This window comes from Trichomycterus rosablanca, chromosome 22, assembly GCF_030014385.1.
Source record: "Trichomycterus rosablanca isolate fTriRos1 chromosome 22, fTriRos1.hap1, whole genome shotgun sequence".
Lineage (NCBI taxonomy): Eukaryota > Metazoa > Chordata > Actinopteri > Siluriformes > Trichomycteridae > Trichomycterus > Trichomycterus rosablanca.
This window is the reverse complement of record NC_086009.1, coordinates 18408176-18430565: the sequence shown is the minus strand read 5'-3', so window position 1 is coordinate 18430565 and position 22390 is coordinate 18408176. Positions and strand designations below refer to the sequence as shown.

Genomic DNA, 22390 nt, shown 5'->3' with positions numbered 1-22390 from the left:
GTTTTTGCATATCAAACCAACTTTTCCAGTTGCACAGACATTTATTTTGCAATTTCATGATTCTCTGATATATCATAAAACCGTCATATTATTCTTTATTTACATATAAAGGTCAGGGTTGAACATGAAAGGTTAATAAGTAATACTCAGATTACTGCTTAACACAACCATTCCAAACTCTATGTAGGAAAAGAAACTTGGTTTTTACAAGGTTATACATCTTTATAGTTAATAAACGTTTCATTAATAATATTTAAACGTCTAATTTCTCTGTATTTCATTTTAAATGCTTCTCTCTGGTTGAATCAAGTGAGGACGTGATAAAACAGAACAGTGTGTTTGTTTTAGTTAAGCTATACTGATGGATGTAAAAATACTGAAAACCCTGTGCTAGGTTCTAATGTTCCATTTATGAGGTGCATCGAAACGTAATAATGAACCAATGTGCATCACCATCAAGTGTATAATTATGCCATCTAGTGCAGTTGTACTATATGAACAGCAGAGGTCGCAATCAATCTAACATAGATGTACAAAGTTGACGAGGTGCAATCTGTGCCTTCACTCGTCTATGCATTAGCATTTAATTTACTAAAGCTGTAGCTTATCACACAGATTTTGCCCAGTAACACATACTAACTACGCTTTGCTTAAGGTGCAGACTTCAAAACCTGTTGTGAAATGGTGAAAATGATTAAACTGGGGGACCAAGAATGCTCTAAAGGTACAGGGCCGCTCAGGTGGCGCTGCGGTAAAAACACACGCTGGAACCAGAGCTGGGATCTCGAATACATCGTATCAAATCTCAGCTCTGCCTACCGGCTAAGGCTGAGCGGCCACATGAACAACGACTGGCCTGTTGTTCAGATATGGGTGGGGTTAAGCCGGATAGGGTCTCTCTCTCATAACTAATGCGATTACGACTGGTGGCTGCTGGCTGATTGATGGCGCCTGCACAGAGATGAGAAAAGAATGCTCTCAGGGTGTGTCTCTCCGTACACAATGCTGAGCTGCACTGCACTCGTCAAAGTGTAGGTGATAAGATGCGGAGGGGGCGTGGGTTAGCTTTGTTCTCCTCAATCGGAGCAGGGATCGGCATCGGTGGAAAGGAAGCATGGCGCAGTCGGGCAATTGGACGCGCCCAAAGGGGAGAAAATGCATAAATAAAATATTAAAAATAAAATAAATAAATTGCACATTTGCCCTAAAACCTCGACTCAGGTGGTATGCGATCCCAAAACCTTTGAATCACTTCTCTAAGTGCTTCCTAGAAGTCCAATGTGCTATCCATTGATCCTATTGATACAGCTGATATTGTTTTTAATGCAAATATATGGGTTTAGATAATATAGTATTGTCTTTGTGGTTGACTGTTGCTCCTGTTTTAGTAGAACTGGAATATATTAACTCATAATGTTTATGTTCTAAGCTGAATAATCAGGGATGCCAGATATTAGTTACATAAAGCAATGGAAGATCACAGTTTTATTTTACAGTATTCTTACAAATATTTTCAAGATGGTCTGTGATGTCAAGAAGAATAAGCGGACAAATTTGCTAAAGTAAATGAATCCAGGAGCATACAGACCGACAACAGTTACCTGCAACACTGCGCAAATGGTTTACACCTGATTTTAGTAGGCTAAAATATCTAAATCTAATCTTTTCTAATGGGCTTTAATCATTTAATCAGAATGTGCACTTCAATAATTCCTTTTTGTTTAGTTTTCTATATTTGCATGAACTTTCCATGTTTCATGGGATTCCTCTCTCATTTGTGTATGCATGAGGGTGAGATGCTGCTAGTGTGACCACAGCTAGCCCTCTGTGGAAACATGTCTGATAAATATATGGCTGATTAAGAGTCCTTTTATTTCTTGCTGTTTGCATCTGTAGTTGGCTACAGCTACTAACATATTAATGGGAATGTACCTGGTGCATTCACATTAGATCCATCGAGGTAGCCACTTTAAAATGCCATACATGCTGCCTGGGATGTAACCACATTCTTGTAATACCAGTGCTCTAAGCCCATAAAGAAAAGACTTCAGTAATGTGGAGTGAAAGTGATTTTTCTTAAAATGTTGTGGTGACACCAAAGTATGAAAAGAAGAGCATTTACTTAATAATTTGGTATAGACTGAAGATTTTTGTTTGTTGATTTATTGAGCTATTGTACAGTTATACAGACTATGAAAATGCACATTATTTTGCATTGTTTAGGCTTTAAAATAATAATATGATCATAAATAATGATCATGAACATGATCATGAGTCTTTTTCAGTCTTTTTTTTTTTAATAAAAATTTTCATTCATGAGAATATTTAACTGTGACCTCAAAATCGTAAATGAAATCCTATCAAGAGCTGAGTGTATTGTTACAGCACTAGCATAGTATTCCAAACATCCAATACCAGAAGCATAGCTTTATCTTTTTAAAAAGAAGAGACACTTTTTATGAACAACACAGTGACCACCTAAAACGGGTAGCTTACTGGCTGTTGTTGTACAAGCCTTAAAAAAAAAAATCTGACTTGGGTCAGTCATTTAGTCAAAAAAAAAAAAAAAAAAGCCAACCCTGCCATTTGGAAGCAGCTTTCCATGTTCCCTGCTCTTGATCGGATTCAAATGAACATAACACATAAACACATTCTCAGAGACAATCCTTTTCATTTCATTTCAATAAATAAATAAATAAATATATGCATCGATTCAATAAATTAGTCCAGTTCCACATACGAGTAGTAAAATAATGATCTCAGTCCTCAACATGAGATGAAGGGTACATCACATCATCAGTGCTTCACAAGATCTGGACTCAGTACCATGTTTAAGCTGTTTTAAGGTGGGTTACAATTAAAAGATGAGAGTGACCCCAGTGCCTGACCTCAGTAGACTTGGTAGAACTTCTGGCTGTACAGAACTTGCTCTTGGTTTAAATTTGAGAGTGGGAATTATCTCCAACTTTTAGGAGCTGCTGTTTAAAGAAAAAAAGTCCCTCCTAGGAGATACTTTCAATTACTCTGATGAGCCAAAATATTATGCATGTGTCATGGTCAGCGATGCATTATGTTGTGATGTTGAGCTGATGTTAATTACACATGTTACATGCATCAGATGTGGGCAGTATAAAGACCTGAATGATTTTAATAAAGACCTAGCTGTGATTAGTACCTATAGAGAGTGGTCTAAGGAAGGATGAACCATCGAGCGCTAACTGGGCGTTGGGTGGCCAAGAGTAATTGATGTCGAAGGAAACAAAGGCTATAGCGTCTGGTACTAACCAACAAGGAATCTACTGTTTCTTAAATGGAATAATTTTAATACTATTGATGAACACACAGTGAATCGACCTACCCTTTAATATGTATGAGGCTGCCAGGTTAAAGCGCCCATATTTATGAAAGAGACGGTATCAGGATGCACTGTAGGGCATCCAACTTTCAACATACAGGATTTGAAGGACCTGCTGGTTTTGTAGTAGTCTTGTGAAGCCATGTGGTCATAATAATTTGGCTCAGCAGTGTAGTGATGCATCTAAGCTGGATGAATAAACATGTTGCACATTCCATTTGTTACATTTGGAAGAAACCATCAGTCGAAAGTTTACATACACTTAAGGGAATCACATTACAATGAAGTCTAGAAATTATAATGTTTTCTGCTGTTTTTTTTTTTTTTGCACAACCGAATAACTGTAAAACAGGCTTTTTGTTTTCCAAGAAAATTTTATGATTTTAATGGGTTTTCTAGTAAATAATCTGATGATCAATTTAAAGGTTTCAAACCATGTTGCTGTTTAAATTTAACTTGTTTGTGATTATAGTGAAAAAACAGCTTGTGACTTCTCTATGCCTGTTTACGTAATTTGTCCAGATGGTCAGATATGATCCAAGAACCAACAACTAAGGAGCTCATCGATAAATTAGAAGCTGGTGTAACATAGGTGATGCTGTCCACAGTCAAGCGATCTTTATACTGAAATAAGATTTCAGGCTGCCATGCAAATCAAAAGCTTTTGCTCTTAAAGCTGAAGTTTATGAAAGTTCGTTTTGCTGATCACATGGACAAAGAAAAAGCAGGAGCTTCTTTGTAATGGGTTCAGTTAAACTAGCCCTATTAATATGGACACAGAGAAGTCACCAGCTGTCAGTATTGCTAACAACAACTGAGTCAAATTTGTACAAGGTTTTGTTTTGTGTTTCAGTTATTCAGTCATGGACAATGATCAGTTGCAGAAATCCAAGAGTGTCAAAACATGCCCCTTACAAGGGTGTGTAAACTTTTAACTTATGTTTAAAGGTGCACTGGACAAATTTTTATTATTCTTCGTAATAATACCTTGGAAATATGTAAAGACCTTAATACAAATTTAACAAAGCAAGTGTTTCATATGCCCGAAAAAAAAAACCTTAAAAAGCCAGAAACAGACTGGACCCCTCGTGTGTACATCGCTAACGTTAGGCACACAATGTTCAGACACAAACACGGTGGGCTATTGTGTTAGATGACCATTGTAGTAAGGTCAAAACCATAAATCGTTCCAGTGTTGTTGTAGTTCAACTAGTGTGTGCTAAATTCTACCCAGTGCACTGCTATGTAGAAAAAGCAAGCAGGGGTTGAAACACATTTTCAGGCTGGACTTCTTGGTGGGTTTAAATCCCCTGTTGGTCACAACAAAGTCCCTTGTAAAATGGTCATTATTGTAGGGTTAAACAGATAAAGCTGACCTAGTATTGTTTTAGTTTTTCTGGTCATTCATTTATTGTTGTAACTTATTTCAAACAGCAGAAATGCTGTATCTAAAGCAATGGAATCATTAAAACTCTTCATTCAAAGCAAGTCCATCCTGCTGAAAAAAATCAGCACCTGAAAAACAGGTCAGTGCTGGATTCCATCCAATTAATGCATTCATTAAACACAAACATGGCAGACTCCTATGTTAAATATCCAGTGTTTTAATGTTCTGCTAAATTCTACCCAGTGCACCTTTAAGGCTATTTGTACCTACAGTAGCCATCAGCAGTGCGGTCCAATCATGGTCGGAACAAGATCTAATATATGACTGAGCATGTAAGCTTGCAAAAGAGTTAAACTCATTTACACATCTTGTTAACGGTACGTATACAGTATTTGCACCCGACGACGGCCTGAGGTAGGCACAGACGCAGTGTAAACCCGAAGGTGACAGGTAGACTGACTGCAACACCTCCGAAAAAAGGCATGGAGGCGTCTGAAAGCAGGCTTGCTTACTGAGATGGAGTTACAAACAGGTGTATCTACAGTGGGTTTGAGTTTCTTTCTTCTCAATGCCGGTGCATCGATCACCACTTAGCTTTACTTAAACCATAATTTGTATGCAGATGTTTCTCCATGTCTATACATATGGAAACTGCACCATGCAAAACTTTTGTCTTTCCTTGTTTCTACAGTAGCAGCGGCATTGCACCAAGTCTGCACATAGCGCTGGATTTATATAGAAAATCTGTGCACGAGTCACTATCAATCCACACCAAAATGGAAAATAATAAAATAAGGCTCATAAAATCGCTGAGCTTGATGGAATATCTACACAAAATACTTCAAAAATGGAACCGAAACCATTCAAACCCAACTTATTAACTCTGGAAATCCGTAAATCATCTACATGTCTGTCAGCTTTCTAGAGGCCATCATTGTAATCATCTGTAATAGCTTTCAGAATTCCTGTTTCACTCAGAAAAACTTCAGTCATTTCACAGTAATTTTAGTCATCATCCGAAAAAAGTCATCACTTAAAAAAATAAGATTTTGAAAGAAACACAAAGTAAAAGCGCATGACAACCAAGCGAGTAAGCGTGCAGCTCTGATGAGGAAAAAAATCTATGCGGCTGTTCATCCGGTGATTTTTTAAATATTTTATTTTTGCTTTTTCTTAGAGGCGACTGGAGTGTAAATATCGCTGCTGTACAATATCAAAGAGACCCTGTATCAGTCCTTCATCTCTCTTGCAGCTTCTCATATTCTTTGTCTAGTTTGAGAGGTGAGCTGCACATACCATTTTCTCTTCAGAAAAAATGACAATAGAAATAAAATCACAGAAGCCAACGTGGAATCCAAGGCCCTGCTTCAGTTTGCTTCATGGTATATGTCTCGTGTGTGAAGGCTGATGGGTTTTGTTCAATGGAAGCTTCTAGCCTCTGATCGTGTCACTCTCAGGTCCGTTTCTCGCATCGCAGAGGCCATTCAATATCCGGAATATTTAGAATATCCGGCCAGCTCCTCGTTAACCATTCTTTACGTTCCTCATCCATTGCTCTGGTGTTGACTCAACACTTCCGTCTTTTCCTTTCATTGATTCCCCAAACGGGCTTCGAGATGAGGTTGAGAGGGGTTAATCGTCAGTCTGGTGCGTTCGTCTGAAAGAGGAAGGTTTTGTGATAATGAGGAGGGTGCAGGCTCATCATCACGTTTACTCGATCACCATGCAGCGTGGCAGGTGCTGCGAGTAGTATTTGAAGAGCTCTGCCGTGGCACCAGGGCAGTTGGTCAGTTCTAGCTCCTCCAGATCCTGCAGCTGGATCAGACCTGATAGGCCAGTGGTGGTCAGCAGGGGGCAGCCTGGTGCAAAAAACATGAAAACGTTCAGCCTAAAGCTCTGACACAAATAAATACCTATTATACACAATAATGCTGTTGTACGTGTAAAAAACAAACAAACTATAAACCAACCTGCTAGAGAGAGAAGACGCAAACTCCTCATACCAAACAGGTGCTGCAAGCCAAAATCTTGCACCTACACATGAAATGAAAATATGACAATATTAGCAATGTTAGCAAAGGCCAAGTCATTTCAGCTGTATACAAGTATAAAGTGGAACGAAACATCGTTTGTTCAGGTACATAGAGTCTTACTTGTTTGTACCCCAGAAAACACCACATAGACATAGACAACAACTAGCTGGACCTTCTTGTCACTTCTTTTTCTTGCATCAAATCCCTTTTTCAGCTGGTTTACAGTTTTTCCACCCTCACACCACACAACAATTTTCCCTCCCAAGATTCTTTCCTTCGTAACCTCAACTTCCCCTCTCTAACCAGCTCTTTTTGTTGTACAAATACCGTTTGCTTTAACTTAACCACTTGCCTTATTAAACCTCATCCCTTCTACTCCAGAGCAACTTATTTAGACACCCCATCCCATCACTCACACTTCTTCTCCTCTTTTTCCAACATTCCAACTACTAAAACCAGTTATTACAAGCAACAAAATTACCAAAGCTCTAAAGCATACAATTTCCCACTTTTAACTTCCACCCACACCACCTGCATCCCTGGCTGCTAAAGACTTTTGAAGATAATTTGGCAACCACTACACAGCAATCCTTGCCACATACACCTACTCTGCCTCCTCCTTCACAGAGCACGATGCTATTTTAAATCTCTACCTTTACTGACTCCAGCTAACCCACCGCCTGTGCCCACCATCAATACATCACATACCTCAGGCAATTTCCCAAGCAGACTCTAGTAGTTCCATCTGACCTTCAACCAACTTGCTAGATTTCAAGCAGTGTGATTGTAAGATCAGCTACTCCAGCATGTCATGTGCTGATTCCTCAGATTTTCCTAACCATGCTCCTAAATGTAGGCATCTTATGACCTGCAGTCAGATTGTTTCTGTTCTACCTTTCAGGAATTTCCTACAGGTTGCCAAGAAGAGGCAAGAGATACACGTCATATCATAACTGATGTACCTTGAGGACCTGTGCTTGGTACATTTTTTTGAGACCAGTACAGTTTGCAGTACTTCCTACCACTATACTAATGTTAGGCTTTTGATACTCATGTATTTTTTACTAGAACATTTCTTGACTTATCCTGGATAAAAGATTATCCTTTTGATAACAAGCTTTTAATCATCCTGAAGAAGTTCTCAAGCTTTGTTCAGTGTCGCCAAGGTTTATTTGATTATTTGGATGACTGGGAATGCGCTGTTAAGTGATTCTAATGTTTTTGCTCATTAATGTTCATTTTCTTAAAGGTTAAGCTGTTTTAGAATAACATACCTGACAGCACCAGCGTAGATAGAGACTACGTAGTGAAGACATGGTGGAAAGATAGCCAAGGCCTGTGTCTGTGATCCGTACACACCTAAACACACACAAAGAAGATTCTTACAACATTACAGCATTTAGTGAAATTATGTAATTAAAAAGTATGTAATTATAATTCAGGCACCACAACTTACTATTATTATTATTATTATTATTACTATTATTATTTTCTGTCTTTGCACTAAATTTTGACATTTTTTTAATATTCCCATTGCTCTACAGGCCAACACACACCCTTCCTCATTCTCAGTCTTAGCACATATGGAATGCAATGTCATGGTCAGAAACCTGACTGGAGAAGGGGGTTAATTGTACCAATCCATGCACATGAGCTGACAGATACCTGATACTAGCTAGTGTCTTTCTGATTAGGAATACAGGAACACTAACCCCCAACTCCAGAGAACAGAGGCAAATAAAATCCCACAACTGGAGACACCTACCGGTCAAGCACAAGTTCCTCAAGTTTGTGCAGGTCACAGGCTATATACTCTAGTGCGGCGTCAGTAATGCGTGGGCACCAGGAGAGGTCAAGGCTGCGGAGCTTGCGCAGGTTCTCGGCCACGAGCTCGACACCATCGTCTGTGATCTTAGAGCAACCCGACAGGCTGAGCGCGGTCAGGTTGGGAAGGCTGTGCACCATGTTCACTACGCCATGGTTGGTAATCTCCCAGCACGAGTGCAGACGCAGTGTGCGTGTGGTGCATCCCTGCTTGGCTGTGAAGTAGGCCATGGCCGTGTCTGTCACGTGGTACGCCTGCAGACTCAGCTCGCACAGGTTGGGCAGCAGCTGCGAGATGGCTGCCACGGCATCATCAGCTACATTGATGCAGTCACTGACACTCAGCGAAGTTAGCCGGGCGTTCAGGCTGGACCACAGACCGGCCTCAGTGAAGTCGTTGCAACCTGAAAGCTCTAAGTGCAGCAGACCCTGCATCTGCTCCAGCATCACCTGTAGACAAAAGAGTCGTTACTCGTCTGAATACACAGTTAGCAAAACATGATTCTGATCTCACAAATTCTCAACATATTAATGCTATTAAAAGTCTTTAAAAAAGTTTGTTTTGGTCAGGGTCATGGTGGATCTTGTACCAAATGGCAGCGGTCCCCAACCTTTTTTGCACCACTTTTTTGCACCACAAGAGTAACATACAGATGTTATTAAAAGAGAATTTGGTGTTTTAAAATAAAACGTCTTTCAGAGTGTGATTGTCAATAAAACAGGAAAATAATAGTTATTTATTCTTTCTGTGCGACCCAGTACCGGTCCGTGGCCCTGTGGTTAAGGACCACGGTGTCAAAAACAAACCCCGAAAAACCTTGTCAAGAAGACGTTTTTGTAACCTACATGAACTATCATTCATTTTATAAACAAAAGTGTCAGCATTTTGAAGTTCAAACCAATCTGTACTTTCAAAAGTGCTAGTAAACAGTGAAGCTCTAGACCAGTAATGTCCAGTCTTTCTTTTACCAGCCAGACTGGAGCTTGACCTTATACAACTAATTGTTTAAAGCCCGACTGTTGCCAACTTATTAGACAAGTGGAATCCAGAGTTTACATCACATGTACAGAATCGATTTTTCCATGCAGACAATGTCATGTGACATCAATCCATGTTTTTATGCACCTCGCTTTATGCATGGGGCACAGTCATGCTGAAACAAGACAGGTCCTACCCTAAACTGTTCCCACAGAGTTAAAAGCATATGATTTATTATTTATCATTAACTGTATTCTTCTGGTTACAAATATGTCTAACTGAAACAGTTAGGAGATCGCTGTGTCCACCCTTCAATCTTAAAATGCCTCCTGACACAAAGTCGTAATTATGACATCTATTTGGAACGAGCCTCGACAAACAGCATACAAGTCCAATCCACAAACAGGGTTTAAATAAATCAGCTTTGAAGATAGAGCGTTATCTGGTACAGATCAGAATAAAGAACCATGTGAACATGTGACAGAAAACCAGCATGGATAGCAGCACTTACAACTCAAGTGTTCACCATGGCAACACCAGGCCAAGTCCCAAAATAGCACTAGCTCCGAGGCGAGTAGGACGAGAGCAATCATGGTTGTGCGCTTGTGTACTCCTTCTCTGTTATAGCCTGTATAACACAACTCTATATTTTTCAATCGACTAAACCTCATTCGGGTAACTTATGGACTCACGGCCCGTCCTAACTCATTTGGATCCTTAGACATGATTCATTCTGTCACCCTCTAAATCAAACAATATCCTTTCAATACCTTATAAACTTTATTGTTTTTTACAATATATATATATATTCATCCATTCATTGTCTGTTTAACCACCGATTTATCCTATTAAGGGGTGCGGTGGGTACGATTCACTGGGCGAAAGGTAGGAAACACTGGACAGGTCACCAGTCCATCACAGGGCAAACACACACACACACACACACACACACACACACACACACTTATACCTAGGACAATTTTCTTTATCCAAAGATCCTGACGGTCTATGGACTGTGGGTGGAAACTGGAGCCTGGAGGAAACTCAAACAGATGCAGGGAGAACATGCAAAGTCCACACAGAAAGGACCCGGACCGCTCCACCTTGGAATCAAACCCAAGACCTTCTTGCTGTGATGTGACAGTGCTGCCCACCTAGCCACCTTGCCACCCTTATGTTTATTCCACAGTTGATGCCTGCAACATGTTTCAAAATGTCAGGGCTGGGCAATCTAGTACTGTTAGAAGTGATGTTCAAAAAGTGATGCAGTCATGCTCGGGTATAAAAGAAGCATCTAAAACAGGCCCAATTCTTTCTAAGCAAGAATGTGTCAAGGTTCATCAATAAAAAGAAAAACATGAGCAAATAATCTAACATTAGGTAAATTACAAAGAAATTAAAAGAAGCTTCTCGAGTAGAATTTACCTCAAGCCCGGCATCTGTGATGGTGGAGCGCTTCAGGCTGAGGGACTTCACGCCCTTCTTGGACAGAGGATAGTTATCGATGAACTCACAAATATCCAGGTCTGACACACCCACCAGGCAGAAGGAATGGAAGCCACGTAGTGCAAACGCCTGCAGGCTCACAAACTCCTTTTCTCCATTGGGCAGTGCGTTGTAGAGCTCCTTTGCATGCAGGACGGGCGTCACACCCTCCCAGAACTTGGGCTGATACAAGACTTTGCGCCACGTCTTGCACACCTGTGCCAGGGCGCACTTCTCTGCTGTGGTAAAGTACCAAAGCAACCGATTAAGCACCTTCTCATCAAGTGCCAACTGCCTCTCCAGCTTGGTGTACTGCCTGGCGTCTGTGGCCATTGAGAGGGGCTCCAGGTGATACGGCAGGCTGGGAGGCACAGAGGACGCCTGGCACAGACGGTTCTTGGCCGCTGGAGTGCCTTTAGTGATGCTGGCTGAGCCAAGGCCGTTGGGCTGGGGGGGTAGCTTGACCATTCCGTTCCGCGTCACACACGGAGACTTGAGCTCACTCGGACTGGACATGTTCTGCTTTCAGAGCCTAAAATACAGAAACAAATACAGTTGGTTATTTAATTTTCAGTCTGAAGCTCGTTTAAGGTAATAGATTTGACCTGGCCGGGCGACCAACAAAGACGACTGGTCATGTCTGTGAGTTTCTCCTTTCTGCTGTTGCATACTGCAGTCCCGCCACTTGTGAGGCACCAGCTGAGTTGATGTTTTTAACCCTACCAGTTGAAGCTTGGCATTGTACATATTAAGTGATATTAAGCTTGTGTGTGGCAGCTTGGCCATGGAACCCCAGCTATTAAGCTCCTGATGAGCAGTTCTTGTGCTGACATTGCTTCCGTGAACTAGTTTGGAGTTCAGCAGTAAGTGTTGCATCCATAGAAAGATCATTTCTACACATTATGCACTTCACAGCATTCATCAGTCCTGTTCTGTGTGCTTCTGCAGCCTATGGCTTCACATATAAGCTGTTCATCACCAAACTCTTCAGCATTTTGCTGACAGTAAGTGTCTATGGAGACATGGAAAAATAAATCCTTTATTTTGTCTGTGCGACAATAATTTGCAAACAGATGTGCATTTGGTAGGAAAATACGCAGACAGGAAAAAAAACATGCAGAGACATGATATCTCCCCCAGTCTACCTTAAAAGCCTCATGCAGATGTACGTGCACCGCACACTAATTCCAGCAGCGGAAAATGTCAATGAGGCGTCCTTATGTTCATCTGTTTTCCTGAATGGGCCTTCTCGAGAGGCTTTCACCCCAACACAAAACACAGCACAGGGTGGAAAACAGGGGGCTAAATTTAGATGTAGCAGGCTTCGAATGAGCCAAACATACATACATACAGGTAGGTGTATCCACTAAAAATCCACCTTTAGTGATTCATTAAAGTGGATTTAATTTTCTTTATTGTCAAATTGTGATAGAAAAAGAGATAATTTCTGTGGCAATATCTAAACACATTACACACACTAGCACATGACCATCATGTCCTGAAAATTGCAGTACACCACATTAATACTACCCAAATAAACTGAAGGAGCTTTGATAGTTTTGTAAGAATAATTAACCCACTGTTTCTCTACCATACTGCAAAATTCTTTCAAAAAGACCTCTGGCTATAATAGCTGTCAGAGATGTCTGAAACAGGCTAAACATGGGCGTGTAAATAAACTTGTGGATTTGATTGCTGTGTACTATCTAAGCGACAGTGTGTGTTCTTTTATTGTCTTTATTGAATCATTTAAATCACATTTGAATGCGAAAAAACAATTTTAGGTCTTTGTTTTCAAATACATTCAAATCCAATGTGAATCCTTTGGTTGAGGGCTGAATATACACCGATCAGCCATAACATTAAAACCACCTCCTGTTTTCTACACACACACACACATATAGGAGCACTTTGTAGTTCTACAATTACTGACTGTAGTTTATCTGTTTCTCTACATACCTTTATAGCCTGCACCTTCACCCTGTTCTTCAATGGTCAGGACCCCCACAGGACCACCACAGAGCAGGTATTATTTAGGTGGTGGATCATTCTCAGCACTGCAGTGACACTGACATGGTGGTGGTGTGTTAGTGTGTGTTGTGCTGGTATGAGTGGATCAGACACAGCGATGCTGATGGAGTTTTTAAATACCGTGTCCACTCTATTAGACACTCCTACCTAGTTGGTTCACCTTGTAGAAGTAAAGTCAGAGACGATCACTCATCTATTGCTGCTGTTTGAGTTGGTCATCTTCTAGACCTTCATCAGTGGTTACAGGACGCTGCCCATGGGGCGCTGTTGGCTAAATATATTTGGTTGGTGGACTATTCTCAGTCCAGCAGTGACAGTGAGGTGTTTAAAAACTCCATCATCACTGTGTCTTATTCACTCATACCACCACCATGTCAGTGTCAATGCAGTGCTGAGAATGACCCACCACCCAAATAATACCTACTCTGTAGTGGTCCTGTGGGGGTCCTGACCATTGAAGAACAGGGTAAAGGCAGGCTAAAGAAGTATGTAGAGAAACAGATGGACTACAGACAGTAATTGTAGAACTATAAAGTGCTCCTATATGGTAAGTGGAGCTGATAAAATGGACAGTGAGTGTAGAAACAAGGAGGTGTTTTTAATGTTATGCCTGATGTATAAAGCTAATATAAGCCTAATTGCGGTGATACTGTAATCCATAAGCACTTAGTCTAAGAGTTAAGACTCTTTTTATTACACACACAGGTTTAAAAACTGACTCTAGGCAGCTGTGAGAAGACAGATAGGAAGGAAGAAGAAAACTGGCACAGAAACCAGTGGAGGCAATTTCAGCACCATGGAGAGCAGCATGTTAAACCAAGGTTGGTACGAGAGCCAGCGGGCGGTGTGCACAACAATCCAAACATAAAGCCAGAATAACTCAAGACTGGTACGAAGGTTAGAGTGCTTCTCCTGACCTCAATTCCATTCAAATTTTAAGGTGGATTTATGCACTTGTAACCTAAATCACAATGCTGTAAGTATTTAGTGCTATGGAAACAAATGCAAAATACATTGTGTTTTTGATGAATGTATACTGTATAACAGAAGTGCATTATGCACCAAAAAAACTAAGTGGTTAGGTACTTTTATTCCCTGCTCTGTAACCACAAGTAAGATTCCACCCTAATGCACCTTTAATATGCATCTAGTCCATTGGACAGCAATAAATGTGCTAGCCACTGTCTCATCAATATGACTGGGCACTCTCTGTACCTGTAAGTAGGCCAAAAAAAGAAAACCTTGGGTGCTCGCCAGCGCCCCATCCATATGCCATGATTGTGTTTCATTCTGGCCATTTTAAAATGAGGCACCGGTGCTACATCAAGACAAGTGATACAATATGAGTCTGTCCAAATCAGGGTGCATTGTGTAGAGCTGCTGTTTTTATTAAAGAAGTTGAGGCATTGAGGCTTGGTAGTAAGAGTGGTACAAGTGCTAGACTGGCCAGCCTACAGTCCAGTCCTGTCTACCAATGAAAATACGTTGCATGTTATGAAGCATTATACACCACAACAAAGACCCCAAACAACTCTCAACTAAAACAATTGGTGTCCTCATTTCTCAAAACATTGTTTAAAATAAATGCAGTGTAACATAGTGGTAGGGTCATATATTCACCTGTTTAAAATTAATAAACGTACAGTGCATACAGGCAACAACCAAATAATATAACTCTGTAACATTATGTTAATATCAGGAGGATATCCTTTTTGCAATTTCAAACAAGTCCTGAATAGTTTGTGGTAGGATGTTGCAACATTCTTTAAAGATAAAATATTTGGGTATTTGGGTGCAACAGCGGTCTAATATGCTACCCAAATACCACTGAGGTGCTGGCATGAGTGGCCAAAGAATACAGAATCCAGAGCTCAGCTAGCAAATCACTGCAAATTGTGTTTAAAAAACGCACAAAATGTAAGAAAACAAAAACAAAAAAATGTAAGTTTCCATACGCACAAAGTGAGAAAACGTTCCGTGCAAAACAGCAGTGTTTCTAAGAGCAAGGAAATTGTGACAGCATGCATCCAGTGAGCTACTTTTCCAAATAAAATAAGACCTAACACACCCACCTGATGTATACCACGCTTTCAGATGCTTAGATTTTACTACTTGGAAAAGAGTTTACCACAGAGCTTAAGGACAATTTCCTGCAATCGGCAAACTAGTAGTACTGTAGTAGCACTGCTTGAGTGGCAAAACTGAAGACAGAGATAGAAAGTGGATAAAATGTACAATAAATAACAAAATACTGTAATAAGGGAATCAGAAATAATGACATTCTCATAACACAGTCACATTTGGCTAATTAGTAAAAAAGAATTTACAGTTAGACAGGATTTAAAGATTTAAAGACGCTAATACTAATCGTCTTTATAACCCAAGAGAGAACCAACCTTCTTGGCTGGAATTTCTAAATTTCCTAACAAAGCATGGCACTATGACAACAAACAAGAGAAGAACAGAGCTTCAATACTGCTGCAACAGACAGATGTGCACCACTCAGAGTGGGGGAAGGGATGAGAAAACACAGGGAATTATGGGATATGAATGGAGGCTGCTTAAAGCACGCAAGCCCTGAACATGATCATTTATTCTGTGAAGTTCAGTTTTGTTTCCAGGTACAAAAAAATAACAATTGAAAAAATCACCCAGCACACCCAGACACAAAACCAATTTATGAAAAAAAAAACAAATGTCCATGAGTGACCATACAAGTTCAATGTGCCATGGTATTAATTATACAAGTCTGTGGAACTGTACTAGAGAAATGAAACACCCTCCTAACATAGAGGCTCTGGTGGTGAGCGTTTTAATGATGGTGGTGTCACCATTTAAATAAAATGAGAACTGGTAACTGTGGAGGCCACTGCATACGATCATCATGTTTACACGCGCCAAACTGATTAATGGTACCCTGTGCTCTGTGGATGAGCACATCAGAGAGAACCTTTAATTGACTTGCAGTGATAAGTGGACCCAAAACATGCATTCAAAAAGGTCCCAACATCATAACAGTGCCAAAGAACCCCTAGTGTAGGGGTGAAGCATTCAGATCTGTACCATTCTCTAGGTGTACTCCAAACATGCCATGACAAAACAGCAGCCAGAGAATCGAATCTGAAGCCTCTGCCAACCTTGCCTCAGTAATAAACACTGTTATTAAGTCAAGCATTTTTCTTATGTCATGCATAATCCAAAATAAAAGTCCTCTGGATCTTCTCTGTACTATATGTATATAATGTTTCCAGCATGGTTTGAGTCCACTTGTCCTCCTGGAGTGAATGGCTCTTAAAAACCGATATAAGGTTATTCTAGACCATGCAAGCAACTTTACTTTCTGTCTTTAGAAACCAGTTAATTCAGCTTTATGTTTGGGGTTGTTGTCTTGTCGAAACTTTCATATTTAGTTACTTGGCAAATGAGATTAAATAGCACATAGTGAAATCCGGTGCACCTCTCTATGGACGATTACTTTCCACTTGCAGATTGTTGAAACAAATGAACCGGGATGATTAAGGATGTTTACTGTTATGGCTTTTTCCATTCAAGTGTTACATAATTTTGTCCCTAAAACTTAAGGAAGCTTCTTCACCAAGAAGGCTACAAATCACAGAAAATTATTCAACCAATTAATACCTTTCCCCCTTAATAAACTGGTTTAACACTTTTTTAACATACAGTAAGTGGTTACAAACAAACACTGAAGAGTTTGATAAGTATGGACATTATGTAAATCATATGTTTTGGCTTTTGCAGTCTCCAGATCTTAATTTATACACCTACTGAAATTTTAAACCATTTTCCTTTAAAGGAATGGTGTATTGTTTTCATCAATCTCATGTTGATAACTTCTTTTAATATTTCACAAGCAGAAATAGCCCATTTTTGTGAGCTCCCTCAGAACAGTGAATACTGTGTACATGACAAAATTAAAATACTATATAGTTCAAGAGCCTTTAAATCACCTATTTGAACGATACATGACCACCTTAAAAACACCAAATATAATTTAGTGTATTATTAATAAAAGGGAAAAATAATCAGGAAAAAACTACAGACCACTGCCTAGGTCAGGCCCTTTCTAATGTTAGTCAAAGACCAAATTAGGTATTAGGTTGTTTTCTGAGGCACTGCATAAAATCTGCAGCGCATGCATTATGAAATTATTTATTATAGTATATATTATTATTATATGATATATTTATATTCTAGGCAGCATGGTGTTATTGCCTGTAATCCGGGTGCCACAAAACAACATGGGTCATGAGGACCTGGACTCAGTCCTTGCCTTCACAGTTTGTGATGTTTTGCATGTCGTCCCTGTATTGTTGTTGTTGTTATTACTATTGTTGCTATTGTATAGGATTGATTAAAGGTTTAATTAAGGCAAACACTATATGGCCAAAAGTATGCTGACACCTTTACTACTTGAATTCAGGTGTTTACACCATTTGCTAAGAAGTGTATAAAATATACATTGTATGCTTCCAACTTTGTGGCAACAGTTTGGGGAATGACCTTTCCTGCTCCGGCATGTCTGTGCCCTTGTGCACATAGCAAGGTCCAAGCTATAGTTTAACAACTTTTGTGTGGATGAACTTCACCCAAACACCTTTAATACTTTGCAACTGGAATACTGCATGCACAAATTCCCACAGACACACTTCAAAATCTTGTGGAATGCCTTACCAGAAGAGAGGAGGCCGATGCAGCTGAAAACATGAGCTTGTTATACTGTAATTGCCCATGCTTATGGAATAAAATGTCAAACAAGCTCATGGTTAAGAATCCAGATTTGTATTTAAATACATATCAGTTCACACTCATGGTTCACTAGTGTGGTGAAAATGAGCCAGAATGATTTAACCGACGAAAACATTGAGGTGTGACAGACTGTGCTGACGCAAGGAGCCAGATGCATGATATTAGGGATCCACAAATTCCTATATCCCTTGTAGACCAGGATGTTTTCATGATAACGTGTGAGAGGTGCAGGATGACAGACAGTAATGGTGGACAGGTCCAGGTCCAGGTCCTTCCTGTCGGAGCTTGGGCAGAGCGGGAGATGACGTCATCAGAAGCGCGGATCGATGCGGTGATGGAAACAAAGAGGCGAGAAATGCGCGTCTCCATTATTCCCATCCACTCCCATCAAAAAAAACAACCGTACTCGTGTAAATACCAGTAAATCAGAGCACATATACTGGTGATGAATAGTGCAGTCGGGCCCAGTACTGCACCGATCCCTGATTTCAGTCCATCTTTGCATTGCGGGTTATTATTACATCACTATGATTAGAACTGATACTGGGGATTCTTACCTGATGGTGCGGTTGGTGGGAGCACTAGTCCATGATGGGTGGAACGGGTACAGCCTGGCTCGATGGCGTTTGGCACACGGTCGCAGTGAGTAGGAAACAAATAAATGGAACAGCAGCTGTAGTCCCGGCTGTGCTGAATCAGTAGAGGAGGAGGGAATGATGACGAGGGTCGCGGTGCTGAACAGGGATGAAATGTCGGTTGTTTCTGTTTTGTTCAGTAGTAGAAAAGATCACTCCCATGCAATGTAATCACTAAACCAACAGTGCAATGAGAGCTAAAAATAACGGCATCTAGTGTCTATAGAGTCTATTCATTCTCATCCTCTCTCTCTCTCTCTCTCTCTCCGCCGCCGCACAAAAACAGACCGATCCCATTTAAAGGCGCACGAACAATAATATCATCAATGCATCACTTTTAACCCGTGCATGTTTACATCCTATAAACCGATGGTTTTAAATAAGCCTATTTATTATACAAGCTCAAATGTATCGTGCTTATCCTAAACATTTAGATTTCTGTATTAGAAAAATCAGTAGTGTTATTAGGATCTTCATCCTGGTCATAATTATACTGTACACACACATTACTAATAACACACTAACATGCTTGTGTTGAATACATTAACCACCCACTCACAGTCCAGGTTTCACATATATAATGTTGTATTTAGTGGAGAACAAAAATGCACTCCAGCTGTGATGCATGGTGAAGGGGGCATCACAGTTTAACCTCTTTCAACCCGTGCATGTTTACATCCTATAAACTGATGGATCTAAATCAATCTGTTTATTATACAAGCTCAAATGTGTCCCTTACTTCTAAACCGTCAGATTTCTGTACTATATTTACATTTATACTTACATTTTCAGCATTTAGCAGACACCTTTATCCAAAGTGACTTAAACTACAGTTACAGTATACAGTCTGAGCAATTGAGGTTAAGGACCTTGCTTAAGAGCCCAACAGCAGCAACCTGGCGGTGGTGGGGCTTGAACCAGCAACCCTTTGATTACAAGTCCAGTACCTTAACCACTAGGCTACAGCTTGCCCCTTCTTATTGGAAAAGTCAACAGTGTTATTATGATCCTAGTCATAGTTATATACACGCATTAGTAATAACACATTAACGTGCTTCTGTTGAATACATTAACCACCCACTCACAGTCCAGGCTTCACATATGTAATGTTGTATTTAGTGGAGAACAAAAATGCACTCCAGCTGTGAGGCAAGGTGGAGGGAGCATCACAGTTTAACCTCTTTCTACCCATCCTATTTAAAGGCACAGAAACAATAATATCATCAATGCATCACTTTTAACCCGTGCAAATTTACGTCATTCTATTTATAATAGAAACTCAGATGCGTTTTGCTTTTCTTCTAAACGTTTAGATTTCTGTATTAGAAAAGTCAGTAGTGTTATTATGATCTTCTTCCTGGTCATAATTATACACACACATTACTAATAACACATTAACGTGCTTCTGTTGAATTCATCAACCACCCACTCACAGTCCAGGCTTCACATATGTAATGTTGTATTTAGTACAGAACAAAAATGCACTCCAGCTGTGAGGCATGGTGGAGGGGGCATCACAGTTTAACCTCTTTCTATCAATCCCATTTAAAGGCGCACAAACAATAACATCATCAACGCATCACTTTGAACCTGTGCAGATTTACATCAGTCTATTTATTATACAAACTCAAATGTATTGTGCGAAATTCTGTACATTTAGATTTCTGTATTAGAAAAGAAGTCAGTAGTGTTATTATGATCTTCATCCTAGTCATAATTATACACACACATTAATAATAATACACTAAAGTGCTTCTGTTGAATTCATTAACCACCCACTCACAGTCCAGGTTTCACATATATAATGTTGTATTTAGTGGAGAACAAAAATGCACTGCAGCTGTGAGGCATGTTGGAGAGGGCATCTTAGTTTAACCTCTTCAGATCCATACATAGCAGCATATCTGGATAGCATAGAACTCCAGGTCCTATATAAACCCCTAATCTAATAAAAATAGTGTTCAGCAAAATACATTAAGGTAAACCATCGCAAATAAAAAAATGACTGCATGTTTCAATTATGTAATACACCACAAATGGATTGTGATGATCGTTATTATAAAGACAAGGCAAAATCTATATTAGAAATGCAAAACACTGTGTTTGTGGAAAAAAGGCACAGCACACTGATACTAAAAACCTCATTCAAATATGAAGCATGGTAAAAGGAGCATTAGGATTTGCATCACAAAAATCAACAAACTGTAGGCCGACACGAACAGCTAAAGGATATGTTGTAGTAAATCAATTAAAAATAGTGTAAGACAAACATAAAATGTGAAAAAATGAGCTTTATATAATAATAATAATAATAAATCTAATAATAATTTATACTTGTAGTAATGGTTAGTTTTAAACATGGTAATGTTTGGTCAGGTCAGAAGCTGTAAAAAAAAACCTTTAACTAGACATTCTCACTCACCGGCCAGCCAATCAGAAAAAAGAACTTTCAGTGGTCTTGGTATAAACATAAATGTCAAGCTTCAGATATAAATAAGAAATTAACTTAAAGTTCTGCAAGGTGAAAATGGACCCCTAGTAGTAAATGTTTATACTCACTCACCTATTTCTATAACAATCATTTAAATTTAGATTTTCTAAACATTTTTCAAAAGTGCTTTATAAGAGCACTATAAGTTCCAATCCTTTTTCAACCACCATGGAGTTTTTTATAATAGTATAATTTCTGTTCTGATTTTAAGCCTTAAGATTCGTTTATGCAATTCAGTTGCAACATGTTACAGCCATGCAAGAATTGTAGAGGAACAAACTGACAAAGAGTCGAACTTTGAGGTGCCACCTTTAACTGGTTTGGCATGCATCGCTTGTCTTCCTCCACAAAGATCCTCAGAGCTGCTCTATTTATAGCTTCTCACCCGCCCTCACCCACCCACTCAACCCAAGCTGAGCCTCCTCCATCACACAGAGCTTGAAGAATAAACGCGGAAATCCTATATGCCTATTAGAGGCCTGCTCGGCCCTGGACCATAAATAATGAAGAGATTTTGGGGATGCTGAAGGGGGAGAATAAAATGCACCCTCTTAATAATGCATGGAGTGAGGGGGGCAACAGCTTCTAAAATTGCTGGAAAGGCGGTTATGGGATTGTCTTCATTGTTGTTAGTCTATTCATGTAATGGTGCAGTACACCAAGCATTAGGCATCAAGTCTGAATTTAAATAACTCGGTTTACATTTTTATTTAAAAGTGAACACTATTCAACATGAGTAGTATAAGTATCAAGTATATAAAAACATAGACTTTTTTTTTAAAAGTTGATTTGAAAGATTTTAACATGTTGCTTTTATTTATACTTAATTGTTTAGATACACAATATGGCCAAAGTGTTTTTATTGTGCTTTATCAACATCCATAACCAGCTTATGATTAGATGTGCGCAACCTTTTGTTCATACAGTATATTTCAAGCAATTATTGATTTGTCTAGTTTAGTGCCAAAGTTTGCATCCCTTAGGGTTTATGAATAGAAAAAAAGGGTGTGAGTGCATAATTCACTTTTACTAACTGCTTCAACCTGTCACAATAATGGAAACACTTGGCACAAAGCAGGAATACACCCTGGACAGGGCTCCAGTTTATCACAGAGCCCCACACACTTGCCCATTCACTCATTTGCTCACAACTAGGGGCAGCCAATCCACCTTCTCCACTATTTTGGACAGTGGGAGGATATCAAAGCACCCAGAGAAATCTTGTAGTGGCAAAAGACCACTGTTACATGTACTTTGTAATGGGTTGCTGTTAATTTATAGTGCATTATAATCACGAATGATGAATTAGGCTGCCCTACCACAAAATGACATTAAATTACAAAGCAATCTACACCACTTATTATTTAAGTTGCTGTATGTATATTATGGGCCCAGTATATTTT

At 39.6% G+C, this 22390-nt stretch overlaps 1 protein-coding gene across 1 annotated transcript; it reads right to left on the bottom strand.

Annotated features, from left to right (window-relative positions):
• Window positions 1–5860: 5860 nt before the first annotated feature.
• On the bottom strand, window positions 5861–18475 carry fbxl16 (F-box and leucine-rich repeat protein 16). Its single transcript, XM_062984668.1, has 6 exons — window positions 18419–18475; window positions 11004–11595; window positions 8541–9049; window positions 8050–8134; window positions 6713–6776; window positions 5861–6601 (listed from the first exon to the last, which is right to left on the bottom strand). Exons 2-6 carry the CDS (start codon window positions 11577–11579, stop codon window positions 6453–6455), a joined length of 1383 nt encoding a protein of 460 aa, XP_062840738.1. The 5' UTR covers window positions 11580–11595; window positions 18419–18475; the 3' UTR covers window positions 5861–6452.
• Window positions 18476–22390: the final 3915 nt, after the last annotated feature.

What these genes read in the sequence shown, in the direction of transcription:
- fbxl16 (XM_062984668.1), bottom strand. Translation starts at nt 11,579, where the DNA reads ATGTCCAGTCCGAGTGAGCTCAAGTCTCCGTGTGTGACGCGGAACGGA. An exon ending in TCACAGATGCCGGGCTTGAG is followed by an intron (nt 9,050 to 11,003) that starts GTAAATTCTACT and finishes TTTTGTCTACAG; the next exon opens with GTGATGCTGGAGCAGATGCA. An exon ending in ATCTACGCTGGTGCTGTCAG is followed by an intron (nt 6,777 to 8,049) that starts GTATGTTATTCT and finishes TTTCATGTGTAG; the next exon opens with GTGCAAGATTTTGGCTTGCA.